This window comes from Ailuropoda melanoleuca, chromosome 13, assembly GCF_002007445.2.
Source record: "Ailuropoda melanoleuca isolate Jingjing chromosome 13, ASM200744v2, whole genome shotgun sequence".
In the NCBI taxonomy this organism is placed as follows: domain Eukaryota; kingdom Metazoa; phylum Chordata; class Mammalia; order Carnivora; family Ursidae; genus Ailuropoda; species Ailuropoda melanoleuca.
The window spans coordinates 33,266,713-33,289,196 of record NC_048230.1 but is presented as its reverse complement, the minus strand read 5'-3'; the positions used below and the strand labels follow the sequence as shown (position 1 = coordinate 33,289,196).

The 22,484-nt window shown below is 37.0% G+C and overlaps 1 protein-coding gene across 6 annotated transcripts in view; it reads right to left on the bottom strand.

Annotated features, from left to right (window-relative positions):
• Positions 1 to 22,484, bottom strand: part of CEP112 (centrosomal protein 112) — a 402,227-nt gene that overhangs the window by 272,073 nt on the left and 107,670 nt on the right. For all 6 annotated transcript variants that reach the window (XM_034641416.1, XM_034641414.1, XM_034641415.1 and 3 more), the window contains one exon: positions 18,191 to 18,270. In XM_034641416.1, the coding sequence (XP_034497307.1) occupies positions 18,191 to 18,270 (80 nt within the window). The remainder of the gene's footprint in view (positions 1 to 18,190; positions 18,271 to 22,484) is intronic.

Here is a 22,484-nt window from a genome sequence, read left to right as displayed (position 1 = left end):
AAAAAAAAAAAAAAGAAAAGAAAAGAAGCATCCAATCAATTAGGTAGAAACCCATCAGATGCTTCTGGTATCATGAAAGCATAGAGAAGAATGAGTTTTAGGAAGAAGAAAAAGAAGTCCAAATTAGAGGGGGTCAACCCAAATGACATTACAGGGGGCCCCTTCTCCCAAAGACACACAGAATGTACAGCTGCATGTAGAGTAATTAACTCTGAAAGAAACCCAGAAACTTGCTGAGTAACTTCTATGTTTGCCCGGCTCTGATAGAGAATGGGGCCTGCATTTATGAGTCCCAGAGGGCTATGGCAAACAAAGAAGCAGTTCTTAATGTCTGCAGGAATAACGCATAAGTATACAATAGAGATGCATCAAATTGCGTAGGAAAGGCTGAAACACACACACACACTCTTGCCATAAACAGCACCCCCAGCACAGTGCCATATAATAGGGAGGAAGCTCCCAACTCTCAGCTTCTACCTGAAGAGCAGAGTTTGGACCCTACAGATACACAAAAAAGATCAGGAGACAGGAAAAAAGGCATAGTGCTATAGAAAATCATCAAAACACAAAAAAGAGAGCAAGAGAGGAACAAAGGAGCAAAGGAATTACGAAACAACCAGAAAACAATTTTGTTTTTTGTTAACAATTTTGCCCTTTTGTTAAAGAGCAGCAGTCAAGTCCACAAACTATCAATGATTATTTTAAATGTAAATGGATTAAATACTTCAATATAAAGACATGGAATGGCTAAGTGGATAAAATAAGACCCAACTACCTGATACCTGCAAAACATTCACTTCAGCCTTAGGACATAAACGACTAAAACTGAAGGGATGGAAAAACATATCCCACACAAGTGGAAATATATACACAAGTGGATGTATACATCTATCACGCAAAACAGACTTTAAGCCAAAGACTGTACCAAGAGACAAAGAAGGTCATTATATAATGTTAAAAGGGTCAATTCATCAAAAGGATATAACATTAGTAAATATTTATGCACCCAACACGGGAAGAAAGAAATATATGAAGCAAATATTAACAAACTGGAAGGGAAAAATAGACAGCGGTACAGTAATAGTAAGGATATCAGTAACCCATTTTCAACAACAGACAGATCATGCAGAGATAAACAATAAGGAAACACTGGACTTCAGCTACACATTAGATCAAACGGACCTGCAGACATTTACAGACTATTCCATCCAACAGCAGCAGAGTACACACTCTTCTCAAGTACACATGAAACATTCTCCAGCATAGATCAAAAGTTAAGCCACAAAAAAGTCTTAATAAATTTAAGATTAAAATCATATGAAGCATTTTTCCAACCACAACAGTATGAAACCAGAAATCAATTACAAGAAGGAAGCTGGAAAATTCACACATATGTGGAGATTAAACAACATGCTACTGAATAATCAACGGATCAAAGAAGAAATCAAAGGGGAAAACTCTCTTGAGACAAATGAAAATGGAAACACAACAACCAAAATTATGGGATACAGCAGCAAGTCTAAGAGGATAGGTGATAGTGATAAACATCTACGTTGAGGAAAAAGAAAGCTCTCCCCTCAAAAGCCCTAAATTTACATGAAAATGTGTTCAACATCACTAAACATTAGGGAAACACCAATCAAAACCACAATGAAATATCACCACAAACCTGGTACAAAGGATATTATCAAAAAGACAGGAGATAGCAGGTGTTGGTGAGGGTGTAGAAAAAGGGAATCCCTGCGCACTGCTGGTGGGAATGCAAACTGGCACAGCCACTATAGAAACCAGTACTGAGGCTCCTCAAGAAGTTAAAAATAGAACTACCATATGATCCAGCAACCCCACTTCTGGAAATATAACCAAAGGAATCAGAACCATTACCTTGAAGAGGTATCTATATTTTCATGTTCCTTGAAGCATTATTCACAAGAGCCAAAGTAAGGAAACAACTGAAGTGTCTATCTGTGGATGAATGGATCAAGAAAATGTGGTGTATATATACAATGACATTAGTCTCTATTAAAAAAGAAGGAAGTCCTGTCATTTGCAACAATATGAATGAACCTGGAAGATATTACGCTACGTGAAACAGGCCAGGCAGAAAAGGACAAATACTGCATGATATCACTTACATACAGAATCTTAAAAAAAAAAAAAAAAAAAAAAAAAAAGTTAACTCATAGAAACAGAGGGTACAAAAGTGATTGCCAGGAGCTAGAGGTGGGGAAAATAGAGGTTGGTAAAGGATATAAACTTTCAGCTCTAAGATGAATATGGTGTTAGGATCTAAAGTATAATATAGTAACTACAGTTGATAACACTGTATTGTATCACTGAAATTTGCTTAAAAAGTGGAATCTACATTTTTAAAAATCATCTTAAGTGGCGCCTGGATGGCGCAGTTAGTTAAGCGCCTGACTCTCGGTTTCAGCTCAAGTCGTGATCTCAGGGTTCTGAGATCAAGCCCTGCACTGGGCTCCACGCTTAGTGAGGAGTCTGCTTGGGATTCTCTCTCCCTCTCCCTCTGCCCCTCCCACTTGTGCACACACATGCTCTCTCGCTCTCTTTCTCTCTCAAATAAACAAATCTTTAAAATAAATAAATTGATTAAATAAAAATCATTTTAAGAAGTCATGTGGGGGCGCCTGGGTGGCACAGCGGTTAAGTGTCTGCCTTCGGCTCAGGGCGTGATCCCGGCGTTATGGGATCGAGCCCCACATCAGGCTCCTCTGCTATGAGCCTGCTTCTTCCTCTCCCACTCCCCTTGCTTGTGTTCCCTCTCTCCCTGGCTGTCTCTATCTCTGTCGAATAAATAAAAATAAAAAAATAATAATAATAATAAAAAAAAAAGTCATGTGATAATTGCAATGAAGCAAAATTTTTGGTACAGTATAACATCCATCTGTGATTTTTAAAAACATAAAGAACTCTTAGAAAATTAGGAATGAACAGGAAATTTCACTAAGCTGATATAAGTGGCCTAACAAAAACCTTCAAGCAGGGGCACCTGGGTGGCTCAGGCGGTTGGGCATCTGCCTTTGGCTTAGGTCATGATTACCGAGTCCTGGGATCAAGCCTCCCATCAGGCCTCCTGCTCAGCAAGGAGTCTGCTTCTCCCTCTTCCTTTGCCCCTCCCCCTGTTCCTTCTCTCTTTCTCTCACTCATTCTCTCAAATAAATAAAATCTCTGACAAAACAAAAAAACCCTTCAACCAAAATTATACATCATACATGATTAAAGCACTCCCTATATATAAGGATGCCTGCACTCACCATGATACTCAACATTCTACTGGAAATTCTAACCAGTGCAGGAAGGTGAGAGTGGTGATAGAAAAAGCATAAAAATTGAAAAAGAAAGGAAAAATATTTACTGATTATTTGCCATTATCCACACAGCAATTTCAAAACAATTTACAGCCAACTTTGAAAATACATTCAGTAAAGTTGCTAGATGCAGGAGTTCAGTAATTTTAAATCATGTATTTCCAGGAGCACCTGGGTGGCTCAGTCATTTAAACCTCTGACTCTTGATTTCAGCTCAGGTTGTGAACTCAGCGTCATGGGATCGAGCCCTGCGGCAGGCTGCACGTTAAGCGTGGAGCCTGCTTGAAATTCTCTCTCTCCCTCTCTCTCATCCTCACCTGCAACCACACACACACATACACGCTCTCTCTAAAAGGAGAAAAAAAAAAGTATTCCATCAGCTGGATCCTTCAGTTAGAAAATATAATTTTAAAAAAAGATAAAATATAAAATGGTAGCATAAACTATTTGTAAGAATAAAATTCACAAAAATATTTAAAATATACGTGAAGAAAATTATAAACATTTAAAGCCATTGAAATAGGGGCATCTGGGTGGCTCAGTCAGTTCGGCCTCTGACTCTTGGTTTTGGCTCAGGTCATGATCTCAGGGTCCTAAGTTCAAGCCCTGTGTTGGACTCCATGCTCAGCAGGGAATCTCCTTGAGGATTCTCTCTCTCTCCCTCTACCTCTCCTTCCTCCCCCCACTCATGTGCTCCCTCTCTCTCTCTCTCTCAAAAATAAATCAATCTTAAAAGCTTTTAAAATAGGCTAATAGAGAAATATAATACTTATGGAAGAAATAAACCAATCTAGTAAAATTTTTAATTCTACTTAACCTATAAAAACAATGCAAATATAATAAAATACCAACAGAATTTTAGTAAAACCTGATTCTGAAACTGAAATAGAAGAGCAAATAAGAATGGCTAAGACAATTTTAGAGATAAAGAGTGTGGAAAAAGAAAAAAAGAATAGAGTATGGGAGGGAATGTTCTCACTGCATGAGCGCTCAAGACTTAATGTTTTCAGAGTAATTAAAATGGCATAACAGTAAACAGCTCGATTTAATGTGATTAAGCTCTTTTGATTTTATTTGTGCTCTTCTGTCATTTTCCAATTTTCTACAGTAAATATATATTAGCTTTATAATAAAAAAAAAGCTAAGGAATAGATACTTTTAAAAGTTTTCTCATTGTGGGGTGCCTGGGTGGCACAGCGGTTAAGCGTCTGCCTTCAGCTCAGGGCATGATCCCGGCGTTATGGGATCGAGCCCCACATCAGACTCCTCCGCTATGAGCCTGCTTCTTCCTCTCCCACTCCCCCTGCTTGTGTTCCCTCTCTCTCTGGCTGTCTCTATCTCTGTCAAATAAATAAAATCTTAAAAAAAAAAAAAAAGTTTTCTCATTGGATAATGTCAGTATCCTGAGTTCACCCTCCAAGGACCGAGCATAGGTTGATTTTACCATAAGCTCTCTATTACAATGGTAGAAAAAAAGCATTTCTCTCCTGGATTAGCCTAGAACAAAAGTGGCAGTGACAAATAATAAACTTTTAAAATAACTCAACTATAATATAATTTACTAATTTCTGGTTACATTTAATCCTAGCTTGATATAATTAATCTAATTCCGGTTGCATAAAATCAACAATGCTATCATATGCATCAATCTTCTTGCTTCTCACTCTACACAACATCTAGGTTACTGGAGGTAACATAGGCAGATATAAAAATCTGACATATTTTCATTGAATAATACATCATGAGTTGTACCTTCTCTTAACTTCAGTAATAATAGTAACAAAAAATATACTGACAATTTGCAAACTGAATTCGTCTTTAAACTTAAATATTCTTGGTTAAAGCTAACACCACATCTTCCTTCTTAAGTATCATAAGTTATAGGTTACTTTATATTGTAGTGGAACAGTTTTTATAATTAATCTTCCAAGAAAACTTTTTAAAGGTGCAAATTTGTTTTCTAAACAGAATAAATTTTTTTGTCAAGATAAAGATGTTTTCATTCACTTATTAGGCACAGAAGTTATTAGCTTCTTTATATATAGCTTCTTAATTCACATTTTTTTCCATTTTAAAGTATATATCACTAGCAATTCCTTCAGTTATTTTTTACCAACCTTACAAACAAAATGACTAAGCCGCAAAATCTCACTTTGGCAATATATAAAACTGAATTTAGAATTATACGATTCAGCTATACTTTAAAATTCCTGCACAAGGCGGATTGAACCTAGCTCTTCCTGTCTACCAAAATTCAAAATTCAAGCTTCTGGGTAAACTGGAAGGTTGTCTGCTTTTAATGGAACTTCATCCAAATTTTTATAATAAGTAATGTTTCATTAAAAAACAAACCTAATCAAAATGTAGTCCACTCCCTCTTTGAATAATCACAAGATTATTTAGTTTTCCATTTGTCTTCTTTTAAGATTAGTTTCTACAAATAAAGGTACAAAAACACCATCATTATAACATTGCAGTTTTATTATCTATACTCTAAGGCATTCCTATTTGAAGATTAATCCCCATTCCTACTAATATTATAAATGTTGATTTATGACAACAAACAACCAAAAGATAAGTGAAGGAGATTTACAAGAACCTTACAGGAAAGCTTTTCCACTCATGTTTAAATATATAACTTTTTAAAAAATATAACGTTAGGGGTAAATAATCAGTTTTCCACTGTAATAGGAGATTATAAATACTATGTATAATAAAGCAAGAAAAGACTGTGTTTTCTAAAATGTGTTGGAAAAATAACACCCCAAAAATATTTCATTAATTTTCTCATTTTAAACAAAATTATAAAAGTCAGGCAAAAGAAGAGGTACTGCTCATTTTTATATAAATAAATAACTTTATAGAATGACTTTCAATAAACCAAATGGTAAACATTTACTGACTACCACTAACATTGAGAGTTGGCTTCAAAGCAAAAAAATATATATATGTAATTGAAGAACATTCTGAATTACTGTAGAAAACATCAAGAATTTTTTTCTAATAATTGTATGTACAAATGAAATTGTTCTTGAAAAAGCAGTGATAACTGAAAATATGATTATATATTTTAAAAAACAGCTATTGATAACAGAAATCTTTATTGGAGGCAGGAATATTTTAAAAATCAATAATACAATAAGTCCTTAAGAAATTGTCATATTTTTTCCTTACTTGTAATACTTGCTCAATTAGCTTATCACCCATTGACCAACTAGCAGGTTCATGAATCAGATCACTCGTGTCTTTGATCCTCCAAAACAAACACAGTTGATTTATATAATGACTGTGTTCTCAGAGTAAGAGGTTCAAAACAGCACCAGGGTGAAAGTAAAAGTGAGAGAAGGCCTCCAATAACTTCTTCCCTTTGGCTCTCAACCAACCTGAATCCCTACTAACTTCACTCGGTTCTTTGATAATGCTGTTACATAGTCTACAAGCCTATCCCCTCCGTATATGCGTCTAGCTTGGCACGATACAAAAATTTGGACGAAGGCATATACCTAACATAAATGTGTCTATGTGTCTACCAAAAGGAACATAATAGGAATGTTCACTGCACCACTATTAATAATATCCCCAAGCTAGAAACTGACAATAGAATGGATAAATATATTGTGGTATGTTTACTTTGAAATATTATTCAACAAATGAGAATAAAATACAAGACTATGTAACAATATGGTCTCATAAACCTAAAGGCTAAGCAAGAGAAGCTCATTTCTGTCTAACTCCGTCCAGAGTACTGGAGGATGAGCTGTGTGACTATGGGGTGGGACGAGGCTGAAAGAATGGCAGACGGGACTCTCAGGGGGCATTAACAAGACTCAGATCCTATTCACTACATCATAGACTCCATCAAGAAGCCTGCCCATGAGCCACAGGAAGGACCTACCCACAGATCCCTCAACAGACCCACACCCACCCACAGCACTCCGTGCACCTTACCCACACACACCCCCACCCTGCGGTCAGCTCCCTGTGCAAGCTCCCAGGGGCAGCAGCCAGAGAAAACTTTAGGAAAAGGCCAGTGAGAATGCATAAAGAGCCAGCCTAAATCTGAGGGCCAGGAAGAGACCACAAACTTGAGTTTTAGTGCCATTTCTGTAAAAACAGCAGTCTGTGGGCACTTGGCCAGATATCTTGCAGGATCAAGAAAAGGCATAAAAGCTTAAGAATTCCACCACAAGAGGGAGGAAGAAGCATGGAGCAGGTGTACTCTAGAAAGGCTGAGAAAGCCTCAGAATACCTAGCAGAGATGAAGGAAGGTATTTTTCTCCTGAAGGCAATTAGTAAAGACCCCTGGTAGGTGACCGCTACGTCAAATGTGAGGATGGCAACACAGAAGTTCAAGGAATGTGAAAAATCAAGGAAATGTGACACCACCAAAGGATCACAATAATATAGTAACTGACCCCAAAGACATGGAGATCTGTGATGTACATGATAAAGAATACAAAATATATTTTTTAAGGGAACTCAGAAACACAGAAAGACAATTCAATGCAATCAAGAAAATAGTACATGAACAAAATAAGTTTAACAAAGAGACAGAAATTTAAAAAGAACCAAATAGAAATTCTGGAGTGGAAGAATACAATGAATGAAATGAAGAACGCAATAGAGAGTGGTCATGAAAAAGAACCAACAATGTCCAGAACAATATGGATCAGGCTGAAAAAATCTACGAGACAGAAGACCAGAAGTTAGGAACTTTGAAATTACCCAGACAGAGCAGGAAAAAAAAAATGAAAAAGGATGGAATAAAGCCTACATGAACTATGGAATACCATCAAAAGAACCAATTTATGAATTACTGGAGTTTCAGTAGAGTGGAAAAGAGAGTAGGAAGTTTATTTGAAGAAATAATGGCTGAATTACGGAAAACGGTATGGAGGACCCTCAAAAAAATCAAAAACAGAACCACCACATGCTCCAGCAATACTACATCTGGGAATATACACAAAGGAAATGAAAACACCAACTCAAAAACATATCTGTACCCCCATGTTCAGAGTAGCATTATTTACAGTAGCCAAGGCATGGAAACAACCTAAGTGTGCGACAGATGAATGGCTAAAGAAATTGTGATATGTATAACACACACACACACACACACACACACACACACACATACACACAGTGAATATTACTCAGCCATAAAAAGAAGGAAATCCTGTCATCTGCAACAACATGGAGTGACCTTGAGGGCATTATGCTAAGTAAAATAAGTCAGACTGAGAAAGACAAACACTGTGCGATATCCCTTATATAAGGAATCTTTTAAAAAAATCCCAATTCACAGAAAAAGAATAAAATGGTGAATACCAGGGGCTTGGAGGGAAGGGGATAAGGCAGATGTTTGTTAGGGTGCAAACTTCCAGTTATTAGTTAAGTTCTTCAGATCTGATGGACAGCATGGTGATTATAATAAATAATACTGTATTACACCATTGAAACTTGCTACGAGAGTAGATCTCAATTGTTCTCACCACAAAAAAGAAATGGTAATTTTGTAAGCTGGTGGAGGTGTTAGCTAAGGGTATAGTGGCCATCATTTCACAATATAGAAGTGTATCAAATCAACACATTGTAAGCCTTAAGCTTAACCAACGTTCCACATCAATCATACCTCAATAAAGCTGACAACAAATTTTAAAGGTAAACATCTTTAATTAAAGGTAAACATCTTTAAATTTGTATCTTCTGAGATCATGAGACAGTATTTTCAAATGCAGTCCTTTAACGTCATGTTTCCATTTACTCAACAATCTATGTTACTCCTACATGGAATAAAAATATAAAGCAGGGGAGCTTTTCTGTCAGCAGATCTCTTGGAATTTATCTGTGGAAGTTCACTCTGACTCTGAATTTTAAAAAAGGTGCTTAGATGAGACTGAAGAGTTCCAGAGAAGCTGCTTTTCCTGGGGCCCGCCTTTACACTCTGTCACAGCCTCACCACCTTCAGAGTCCGCTGCCTCTCACATGGACTGTTACTGTGTCCTCATCTTCCTTATGTGCCTGCTTCCAATTTCTTATTACTCATACATTTGATATTCTCACTCCTGCCAGGATAATCCCCCTAAAGTACAGGTCAGTCATGAGATTCACCTACCTTGAAATATTAGGATATTGCGGTGTTAAGAAAGGCAGTCTCATACGAGCAGTCTTTCGACCCCCACTCAGCCACATAAGAATGGGTCTGGGGCTTGGAACACTTCTCAACAGATAAAGAGCCCACGAAGCCTGTGCTGGGCTTATCACCTTGTGTGATACCTGTGTCAGGTCAAAGAATGCTCTTTTGTCCTTGCTTGAAGTGTGTGCATCATCTGGCACCTGGCCAACCTCACTGTTAGATCTGTCCTCCACAGGGAGAGGACAGAGTCTTTCTACTGCAGCACAGGACAGTTAGGCAAACTGCCTTGTGATAGCCATCGGGAGAGAGCCATTGCCCATGGTGGACTGAGCCCATCTTGTTCTGTCTCTTCTCTATGTAAGTTAAGCGTTGTTCCATTCAATGCTTGATTGTGCTGTGTTTTTGATGACTCCAGTAATAAGATGCAGTAGGCAGAAATGTTTGGACTTCTATTTCTGGTGGCTGGCATTGTGATGATCTCTGCTATTCTCCAAGTAGTTGGAGTCCTCCCCAGGGATCAGTAACCAGTACATGGTGCTTTATTCTTGGGATTAATAACCAGTGCATGTAATTTGTTCTGATATTAGAAATCAAAATATGTGTACTATAATCAGATTCAAGTCTACAAAATAATATTCATAAATTAAAAGTGGAAAATGAATCTATGTATTTTATGTGAGTTCCCACAGGAAAACTTAAAGCATGTCAAAAAGGTACTATAATCTCCCACGGCGAATACCTTTTACTTTCATTAAGAATATCCTAATTGTACATTTATTAGAAAGCTGTATTTCCTATTCTATATTCCATAGGCTTCCTAATAGCCTTTCTTAAAATCTTGGAGCAGGATATCCCTTCATTCTAGGTGACAAAAATTCTCACCTATAAAAAAAAAATGTAATGTCAACCTTATCACCTATCCTTTTATTATATGAAATACATGAAAGGTTTCTTTCCCAATCAAACCCCAAAATAATTAAGACTTCAGATATTTCCAGAGATTATCTGGGTTTATTGCCTGCTCTAGCCCATGCTGACTTAGAGATTTAGGACAAGTTGAAAGAGTCTCAAGACTCTGAGGAACTGCTGGACACACGTATTTCAGAACGTGTAAAATACAGAGAAATTCTTTTTAAATCCCATATGCTCGCCAAGCAGAGGTCACCATTATTAATACTGCACAATTCTTCCTTCTAAAATCTGTATCGGTTTCTTTTGTCTTTTACTATGAAGCTGCAAAGCTAATATACATATTCCCATTGGAAAAGATTCAAACCAAATACAAATACAGAGAGGAAAACACGAATACCCCTCCTACTCTAGTGCCAAACACGTTAGCATATATATATTTCCAGGCCCCTTTCAGTGTGTTTGCGTGCGCACGCACATGCACGCACACGCGCACACACCACACACACAATCTGCTTTCTAAATTCATCCTTGTATCAAAGTTAAAACACCAGAAAATTCAATAACCCGGAAGCAACATATCAGGGCTACATTAGTTTAGATCTCCACAAAATGTTGACTGAAGTAAATCTCAATATGAGGACTTCAGCTTTTACTGAGGGTCAAAATAAGAAGTGGTTGGTTAGCATAGACCACAGGATAACTGTCAAAGATCTTGTCCCTTATTACCTATTCCTTTCAGTCAGAAAAAATCAATTATGATAATTTCCTTCTAAAATCCCTCATAAGGGATCTTTTGGGCTGATGGAAATGTTCTAAAACTGAACTATGATGATGGTGACACAACTCTGTAAGTTTACTAAAAAGCACTGAACTATAGGCTTAAAACAAGTAAATTTTATGGTATGATAATTACACCTCAATAAAGCTGTTTGTTAAAAAAAAAAATGATGGCAGGGGAAGATTACTTCCTCTGAAGAACTTGTTTGATCCTCTGATAAGGCAATGAGAAACAAAATACTAAGGGCTCATACACATGTGTAACAGACACTGTTCTAAATGCTTATATTGACACATCCAAGCCTCTGAGCAATCTTAGGAGGAAGATCTTATTACTATCCTCATTTTATAGTTGTAAAGACTGCATCACATAGAAGTTAAGCACCATACCCAAGGTCACACAGCTTGTAATTTGAGCAGGAATTTGGATCTATGACACTTGGGTCCTGGGTTCATGCCCTTAACCTATGCTAATGACTCCCAAAACCACGTGAAAGAGTTCAGGCCAGGGCAAATTTAAAAATTCAAATACAGAAATAGCTTTATTTCTGGTATAATAGTATCCCCCTTTCTCTACATGTTTGTTATATTTTAATTTTGTTAATATTTGTTTATACTATAAAAGTCATTTCAGTCTGTTTTAAAAAATAGATATTTTACTTGTCTTATAAACAAGTTCACTCTATGTATTATAAATTCATTATATACTATTATTGTAAATACATGAACTATTTACTTCCTAAAATAAACTCTATTAGAAGTTTCTATTATTTCTTTTTCCTATATTCATCCATAATAATAAAATCCTGAAAGCAATGCAAATCCATACTGCTGTCGAGAATCAGCGCTACAAAAAGTCAGTAGCATTCTAAAGAGCTCCAGATAGAAATTCCACAATAAATAAGACTTTGTATTTAAATTCCTAAGATTGTTTTTTCTCCACGAGGAAAGGTTGGTAGCTTTAACGACATCCTATTCTGCCCTCCAGAAGAAAGCAACACTGACTTTCCTTCTGCACACATGAACAGAGAAAAACACTACACCAAGGATGAACACGACACAGTCTGAACACCTGAGCTGATGGAAACCAGTAAGGAAAGCCGGCAGCAGCAGAGACACTTAGGAGGGGCTCAGGCAACTGCACTTTAAGAAGACGTCACGGGCACAGGAGGTTAAGCAGACTGATTCTGGACTTCCTGTAAATTACCAACCCGAATTCTTCAAATTGTGCCAGAAACACTTCAATACAAAATTTCTACTTTTACAAACAGTGCAGCGATTCCAACAATAGTTTAATGGAAGGCAAAATAACTATTTTATACTAAGTTAATAAAATGAAATCAACAATATCTGATGTTATCGACTAAAGCAGGAAAAACACATCTAAGTTCCAGAACACCACGCAGTGGTGTGTGTGGACAGTGCCCTCCATACCGTGGGCACGAATACCTAGTGGACCACACTGTTATACTAATAAAGAGTGTTATTTTGCAACACAAAGCCTGTACAGCCGTGCACAGTGGCCACAGCCAAGCCCTTGCCTGCTCGGTGCCACACTGTATACTCAAAACCAACAAAGATCCTAGAAGAAAATATATGTTGGGAGGAATTCACAAGTTAATTTGGTTAAGATCACATATAAGGCACTGAATAGTCGACTACAGGAGAAGGACACACAAAGCAAGTGATGCCCTAAAGAGTTTTGCATTCTTCATATAAAAGTACATGGTGTGTTCAGAGATTTTAAAATCCATACCTTAAATTCTGTATGAAACGTCAAACCTAGGACATACAACTTCCTACATATTTCAATTTTCACATCACATACCCTAATAAATAGTCAAAGTACTAGCACACATGTTTAATACAAAAGAACCAACTTGTGATATTGAAGTAACACAAATTTCTTATGAACAATGTCTGTTTCAAAAAAAGGTAGAGCTATAGAACGGCACAAAAGAAGACCTTAACAAACGGAAAGGCATCTCATGTCCTTGTGTAAAAAGACTTAACAATAAAAGATGTCAATTCTTCCTTCGTTGAACTATACATGTCCAATAACATTAACAAAAAGACTAATAGCTTGTTTTGGTTTTGTTTTTTTTTTTTTTTACTAGACAGCTAATTGTAAAGCTCTAGTGGAAAAATATAAAAAGGAAAAAAAAGATTTTAAAAAAGACCATTATCGGGGCACCTGGGTGGCACAGCGGTTAAGCGTCTGCCTTCGGCTCAGGGTGTGATCCCGGTTATGGGATCGAGCCCCACATCAGGCTCCTCCGCTATGAGCCTGCTTCTTCCTCTCCCACTCCCTGCTTGTGTTCCCTCTCTTGCTGGCTGTCTCTATCTCTGTCAAATAAATAAATAAAATCTTTTAAAAAAAATAATAAATAATAAAAAAATTAAAAAGACCATATGGCAGAATAAGAGGTCCTACTAGAGATTGAATATTATTTTTAAACTGCAGTAATTAAAAGAGTCTGAGACTGGTGCGAGCATATCCAGATCTCTGGAGTGGAACAGAAAGTCTAGACACACATCCAGTGATGGCCCTATAGCAGAACTCGAATGAGGGAAAGGCTAGATTACTAAAATAAATGAGCTTCAGGTAGTTGAGAAATCATTTGACAAACAACACAAAGAACGGATCCATACCTCACAATCTACACTGGATACATTCCAAATGGATCACAGATTTAAATATTAAACTCAAACCATATATGTGCTAAAAGACAAATGGAAGAATTTTCATCATGTGTTCATCTCTACAGAACTGGTCAAATAAATTATATCAAATACATAAATTAGAATGAAAAAGCTCTTTATGTCCTTATATGAAACAATCTCCAATTCATACTGATAAGCAAAAACAACAAAAAAAGAAAGATCAAGATATATGTAAAGTATAAGGGGACAAGATGATGGGGAAGGAATATTTATACTTGCCTATGAAAGGATTCACTTTTCCCAAAAGGGAAAATGTATAGCTAGAAGGCTTACATGGAAGGGGAGCTTTTTGCTATATGCTCTTTTTTTTTTATCTTTCAGATTTTAAGCCATAGTATTCTATTAACTAGCTTTAAAAAAAGATTATTAAAAAATTGTAAGGGTACAACTAACCACTGTTTCATTTTTCATTATGGTCTTTTTATTTACAGCAAACTCTAAGAGCAAACATGTATTTCTAAATATTTATATATTCAAACACCTTATCTATTTACATTTTATGTATTATAAAAATTTGCAAAAACTCAGATAAACACGTGTTTCAGGATTATAACATAACTATGATAAAAATGTAAGGCAATGATTAAAAAGAAGAATAAAGGAATATTCAGTTTTCATGAGACATCACCTTTTAACAAAAATGCATGATTAGTTCGCTTTAGTAATGTCAAGAAGCCTTTGGGATAAGAGGTTATGGCCCAGATTTGAGTTCGTTTTATCCTTCTGTATTTTTCCTTAAAACCCAATAAAACTTTTATTTGTGGTGTATACATCCACACCCAGTCATGTGTACATACGTGTGTATATACAACAATGACGACCAAAACAATATGTTTTAGTTAAATAAGTGCTTTCTTCCTGTAGACTCACATATCACCATATCATCTAAAGACCAGTATTATCATATGTTCTAGTGAAATTATGACTACATATTTTCAGTACTAACTAAAAACCAGGAAGCTTATATATATATTAGTGTGAGGGTAGAAATATTTATAACATTTACAATTTGACAATGCAAAAAAAGTTAAAATGGATCAGAATAAATCTGTTTCAAGGCAGTTTTGTATTTTACTGCACAGAGGAATTTGAAAGGTATCAATCAAAAAAATAACTTTGGAATGTTTCATTAAATACTTCAAAATAGACAATGTATAGGGGTGCCTGGGTGGTTCAGTTGGTTATGCGCCCAACTCTTGGCTTCAGGTCAGGTCATGATCTCAAGGTCATGAGATTGATCCCTGTGTTGGGCTCCATACTCAGCACAGAATCTGCCTGAGATTCTCTCTCTCCCTCTCCCTTTGCCCCTCCCCCACGTACGTGTGTGTGTGTGTGTGTGTGTGTGTGTGTGTGTGTGTGTTCTCTAAAATAAATAAATAAATAAAAGCTCAAAAAATAGAAAATGTATACAATGTCTCAGAACAATATTTTATTATTTTTATAGCATCAAAAACTTAGACATCAAATTTGTTAAATACATGAACATTGAAAAAGGAATAAACCAAATCTATACTATCTACCTCTATTGTCCATAGATTTTAACTTCTCTAAGAAAAACAAAAACAAAAACTTTTTCTGTGTTAGTCTTTCAAAGAGTTATACCAAATTATCTTGCTATATGTGGTTATTTTCCATTCATTGGTCTACCAAGCTTTCCACATATTTTAATTACTTGTCTTTGAAGAATAAAAAATGAACACATACAATTCATTCCATTGATAGTTTCAGATAGCTTTCAGTTATTGGAGGTTATTAAAACTATTTGCCAGAATAAAAGTAAAGTAGGAAGCAAAAAATATTTGGGATATGTGTAAAATAAAATCTGTAAGTAGTACAATAATATCAAACTAGTTTTATTTCTGAAAAACAGTAACAACAGACAAATGAGCTTTAAGGAGTTAGCATTTACAGTGAATGGTGACCTCAAACCAGGGTACCCCTTAAGTAACGAGAGGTTCTCAGGTATCAGCTTGAGCTCTTAACTGAACATTGAGTTGAATACATTTATCGTGTGTTCACACGTATATGAATTCCTATGTATGAATTCCTGTTCTCTGCTTTCCTCTACCTTACATTCAACATGCACAGAAGAAATAAACCCTTAATGAGTGGACGAAAGAAGGATTACATGAATGGATGCCGCCACATTCTTTAAAGCGAGATTTTCCACTTGGTATATATATATTATAGAAAAAGTTTTGTTAATAATCAAGGCAAATTTCTATACCACATAGGTGTTTTTTAGAAAAATGGAACTGCCTTTGGACCAACTGGGTCTACCACAATTCTGAGATTCGAAAGCGGCAGCAGTCATCCTCCAGACTGTTCTCCTTTGGGGCAGTAGCCAGCTGGTGCTACGTACTCTGATGTTCAGGCCACACAAGAACTCACTCTACGTCTCTCAGGCCCGATTGTTCCTGCTCTCCCAGGTGCTATATTGTTAGGATCCTACAGACATTTAGTCGAAATGAAAACATCACCTACACAGCGAATGGGAGAAACAGGCCTATGGGGGAATTTTAGTAAAGCCCTGAAATAGCCTTTTGACCCGAAGTTAAATTTGGTATTTTGGTAAAGACCTTTAAAGCCCTAAACAGTGTTACTTGGCTCAATGAATGATAATGTTGTATACAGAAAACCACAGAGGCTTAGGGTTCTTTCCTAATGTATCAGTAAACATTAAAAGATACTACACCGTTTTACACATAAACTCCCAATATTCCACTAAAAAAATCTTTCTGAATTCCAATTGTACTTACTGTCAACAACTGAGTATCTAGTATTTCAAATACCTAACATGGACTCTATAAAATCATTAAGAACAGCACTCTGTCTTGAGCAGTATCTTCTAAACCTTCTACTTGTTTGAGCATCATATCACAATCTATAGACATCTTAAGTACCAAACAAATATTTGTAGGTGTACTGTTATGTAAAGGGAATATCTCTTCCGTTAGCAAAATAAAATGCAAATCAACAAACCAATGAAAAAGGTATAAAGAAATTACTAAAGAACAGAGACGAAGTAGAACAAAAAAGAAGGAAAAGTATGATAAATTGGATATATGAAGAATGTTATTAATCAACATTTTAAGGAGAAAAAAATGGAACAAAGAATAAAAAGGGAGGGCATCCCCTCCATGAAGGAAGCAAGAAAGCCCTAGTTTTATCATTATCCAAGCTGGAGTATAAAATACACTTATTTAACTTAAATAATGAATAATCTTTAATTAATATTATAGTTCTCTTCTGACTTTATCTAACTCATACATGGTGATGGGAAAAAATAAGCAATAAGTCCTTGTGCAGATAAAAAATTGGTATTCATGATGTCCTAGTACATAAATTATTTTAAGATGTTCTATATGACAACTCAGCTAATACATTTAATTAACAAGCAAAATGAGGGAGAGGAAATGGTATGTAATCAGCCCAGGCAGAATCTGATACTAAATTTGTTTGATTCTCGGTGTTCTTTTTGGCCTTTCTGAAAGTTATTCTTGTTTGAAGGTTTGAGGAAGAAAGAAAAATCGAATTAGCTGATTCTCTGGGATGGGAGTTAGCTAGATATAATGCACTCAAGTAAGCTTCCCTTCTTAAATCACTTTTCTGGGTCACGTACCCTGTTCTTATCACTCTGTAACATAATTGCCAAAGTTACTGAAAATCTTTCCAACCGATTCTAAGGTCCTCTGGGAAGGGACTACACATTGCCTGACACATGGTGGAAACTCAATATTAACTGACTAAATCAATGTTTTTCAGCTAAAAACTGAATGATAAAACCTACTGATAAGTAGGGCCTAATCAACCTAGTAAATGAATGGAGAAGATAAATAAAATCTGACACTTTAATGTGTATATTTGTTATATCATGAGACAAAATCTTTTCCAAACAATGCCTGTGTAATAGTCCATTTTCAAATATAACTGGAACATTTCATTACCCAAATTTCTCCCCCAAAAAATAAATGTACAGAGGAATTTCTAAATGTCCTAAGACCTAAATCTTGGTTTTTTTCTTTTTAATCTGTTTTCATTTAAGAGGAAGAAAGCATCTAAAACCACTAAGTTCTATTTTCTTACATTCCTATCACTTAAAAACAGATGAACTGATTTTTCCTTTTTGAAAAAAAATATGTGCTGGCTAGTAATAAAATTCAGAAAATAGAGATTCATGGTGGAAAACCAATTCAAACTAAACCACAGCAAGGCTCTTAGAAAAATATGATGTTTTAGTTCTAGTTGCCTATGTGGCTCACAGTTTAGAATAAGAGTATTTTTTAATTAAATATGTTACAGTTTTACTCACTTGAGTGCTTCCTCAAATTTGTGGATTTTCTTTTGAGCATCTTCTTTCTCTTTATCAAGTTCACTCTGCAGGTCATGAATCTGCCATGACGAAGACATGTACAAGTTACCAGAAGACAAGCACTCAGAGAAGAAATACAATGAAACAGTCATCTTAAATCTATTTTTAATGTAAAATTACATTTCGATATTTCAACACAGAGACTTGGTTAACCATAATCATTTACCACACAACCATTTCAATCCTATACTTCCAATACCAATTTTCTGGCCAAAGTTAGTAATTGTTAGAGTCTATCTATATGTGGATTTCCTGTAAAATAAAGTGATGTGTAAGAAATTCAAAAGGAGCAGTCACTTATGAATGTTTTTGAACTTACATAGTAGCCAAAGGAAGGGAATCGCACGAGATTCAGGAGAATAAAATCATGTGCCTATATTCTGCAAACATACACAGGTTTTGATGAAACAGTCTCTCTTCCACTATTGGGAATGGTTTGTATAACCATCCACTGAGTTTGGGAGGCAGTCGCCCCACCATGAGGATCTCTTTCCTAAATGTAGCATCCTTTGAGTCGGTGGGAAGGGAGCATGAATAATGAGGGCTAAACAAAACTTTCTCTTAGAAAACTCTTCATGTGTAAATACAGATAAGCACATCCAACATGGACATCATGTGGATCTATAGGGAAAGGAGAGGTTGGTACAGCTGGATGGAAAGGGAGGAGTAAAAGGGCAGCCATGCATCTACACACAAGGCAACAGGGGGTACGGAGTGAGAAAATGCAAGCCACTTAGTGGGGTAAGGACAGGGGCTGCACATCCGCGGGCAACCCAGGTGAGGCTGACGGCACCACTGGTGGGTACAGGGGACAGGAGAGGAATGACAAGCACAAAACCAACAACACACACACATTCACAAACCTTTTCAAACACTAACAGCACTAGCCCAAAATCCCTGTACTTGGCTATTTATATTAGTTTGGATGGAGACCTCTCCATTTCAAAAACCTTATACTCTTTGACCTTTTCCTCTGATAATTCTCTTGTGTTTTTCTCCTTTGGTGGTTTAGTAAAATAAATACATAAATAAAATCAACTCTCTGTTTGTAGACTGAAAGGAGAGAGAGGAGTGAGGAAATCTTCCATGAGTTTGTTCATAGTCTCGTATTCCATGAGGAATATCAAAAAGCTTCTACTGGCTACTATGTGACCAAGAGGTGAGAAAACAACTGGAAACAGGAACACGCAGGGTGGTGGCGAGCGTAGGCCCTCAGGAAAATAAAGACAAGGGACCCCTCTCCCCCATCTCTTAAATGGTAAAATTAAAATACCTCATAAGTACCTACCTTATTAAAAAGAGAAAGAACAACTAACCTGCCTTGCAAATTTTTGCCACAACATTTATTTTACTTTACATGGGGAAAAAGTCAATTGTCCAAAATTTTACCAGGTCCTAGACTGAAATTATTGTCTTACTTATATTGGATCCCTGGTATGTATTACAGGCTTGGCACATAGTAGGCATGGTGAATTGGAGTAGATACATTGATAAAGCAACAGAAGTGCCATCCCAACAGTGATCTGGTCTCTTTCATGTGCAGAATCAAAGAAATTAAAGCCCAAAATTAAACTCAGAGATGACCCAATGCGGACATTTTGGAAACGTATGTTTGTTTTGGTTTTGGTTTCTTTTCAAAATTTTATTTATTTATTTGAGAGACAGCATGAACCGGGGGAGGTTCAGGGGGAGAGGGAGAAGCAGACTTCCTGCTGAGCAAGGAGCCCAACATGGGGCTCGATCCCAGGACCCCGGGATCATGATCTGAACCAAAGGCAGATGCCCAACCGACTGAGCCACCTGGGCACAGCTTCACAATTATTTTTAACCTATGCTTCTCTAATAGTCAATAAGCGAAAAACTACCCTCCATGCCCTATCTTTTTAAATAACAGCTTAGCACATTTACCTCTTCTCCTATTCATTTTTTCTTTTAAATAATCTGATTTATTTGATCCAGATAGCTGTTTTCACATTTTTAAAGTATGCATCCCTTCTCTCAAGAAATTGTTCCAACATCTGCATTATTTTAGATCACGTACACAAGAAATATTTAAATTCAGCTCTATTCTAGTTAATTGTGGCATCCAGCATTACTTTTTTATTCTTTTTTTTTTGTTTTCATTTGATGTTTTGCTTATCCTTAGGTAGATGAAGGTACATCAGCTAGTAATTTTATTTTCAAAAAGAGTATCTCAGTGATCTGTCTCTGAGGTTTCACACATCCAAGAAGGTCACTGTTGCCTTCGCACACAAAGTTAAAGTTGTCAATGAGATTATTGAGTCACAACATTTTGGCCTATCAACAGAGCATATGTCACTGTACTGTCTTAAGACATCTAGATTTGCAACCAAGGAGACCAAACTGACCTGACCTTTGCCCCTTCTCACCCCAGCCTGGATACTTATAAACCACTCTCTGTACTGAGGATCAGATGTCCTCAAATCCCTTTACTGGTTTTATCTGATACAGGGTGAATTTTCCCAATCTGTATACACAGACCTTCAAGAAAGTTCTCTCCTACCTTTCCTTCATGTTAATTGATTCTGAGCCCCCTTCAGGAATATCAATTTGTGGTCTACCGGTTTTCTGTTTTCTGCTTTAGTATCTGTTCTCTGCCTGTCGCCTGCAGTCTGCAGGGTAACAGTCTGTCCCTCAGATCACAGATGGGGAGCTCCAGGGCACCAGCGCCACCTTCCCCCGCGCCCACGTGGATGTATGTCTGCTGTTGTGTTTTCAGGTTCTTCACAGCCTTCCCACGACAATTACCTCCACCTTCGCTCCATCCTTTTCTTTCCTTATGACGTATGTTTCTCTTTCCTAGACGTTGTACCTTCTGGTACTCTACTGATTAATTCTTTTGATGCTTTCTTTTGAAGTAATACCTTTCAGAAGACACTCCTTTCTCGGAGTCTTCTGTGTAACACTTTCCTTCCTTTGCTCGGCACTGTTTTGCCACAGACCCCATTACGTCTCTGTTTCTCCCACTCGTTTGTAAACGGCGTATTACCCGATTGCATTTGGTGCTTGAGCAAAAATGCAGGGGGCACAACCTCGATTCCGTTACGTGTCTGCTAGTGCGGCCTCCTTCTCGGGGCTGCAGAGCCAGTCCAGGTCCCAGGAAGACCCCAGGATGGTGGACTGGGGATCTCCGCTGAGGAGGGCTTTCTCTCCACAACTCGCGGCTCACTTCTGTGGGACTCCGAAGCCATAGGCCATACAGGGAACTCAGGGGGAGCCGCTGGCAGAGTTACCGACCACTCAGTAATATTTTATATACTGGCACTGTGTCTCCGATGCACGGCTCTACCAGGGATTTCCCCTTTGTTTCCTGCTAAGCTTCTCCTTCTCTGGGACTCAGAACTCTCTGCATGAAAGCAAAATTGAGGTTTACCTCTTTAAGCTAAAACTTCAAAAAAATCACCCATCTTTGAGAAAAATCTATCTGAAGTTACATGGTGATTAGGAGTGCGAGCTCTGAAATCAGACTGCATGGGTTTCTACCCTCCTCCACGGCGGTTACTTAACGCTGTGCCTCAGCTGCGTCCCCTGAGAAAGCAGGGATAACAGTAACTATGTCTTAAAAATTGTGATAGGTTAATAAGTTACTCCATGAAAAATATGTAATTGTGATGAGTTAATAAATTATTCCATGGAAAGCTCTTAGAACAATATTAGGAACATAATAAATGTTCCACTAATGTTAAAAATTATTATCATTACCTTCTCAGATTGAATACTCTATACCTAAACATTTTCTTGAAAACTCAAAGTCATTGTGGAGACCTGAAGTCACAGTGATGGCACAAAACAGTAAATCCCCTGGTGGCACTAGCTGCCCTTTCTGAAGATGGCCCCTGAATTGCTAAGAATTGGAGCTCTTGTAAAAGTGCTTTTTATCACTCTCTATTCAATCTTAACCTGTGTCAGGTTGCAGCTGTGACTTCCTGATGCTGGTCAATATGCTAAAGCAAGCACCTTGATCTGTTTTATTGCCTCTCTAAGCACTGGAACCATTTCTGAAGCAGAAATGGGACTATCCGATGGGAGAAGGAGAGACTTCCCTTTGAGGTAAACATACATGTGTCGATGCACAGACATTTGAGTTAAAGGGTCCTTAATGCTAGAAGCTGTTTCTTTTTCATTTATGTCTATATCCCAACACCCAGCACAATACCTGACCCACACAAAAATTGTCCATTTGTCCTTAATTGAATATATTTGTATTGTGTGG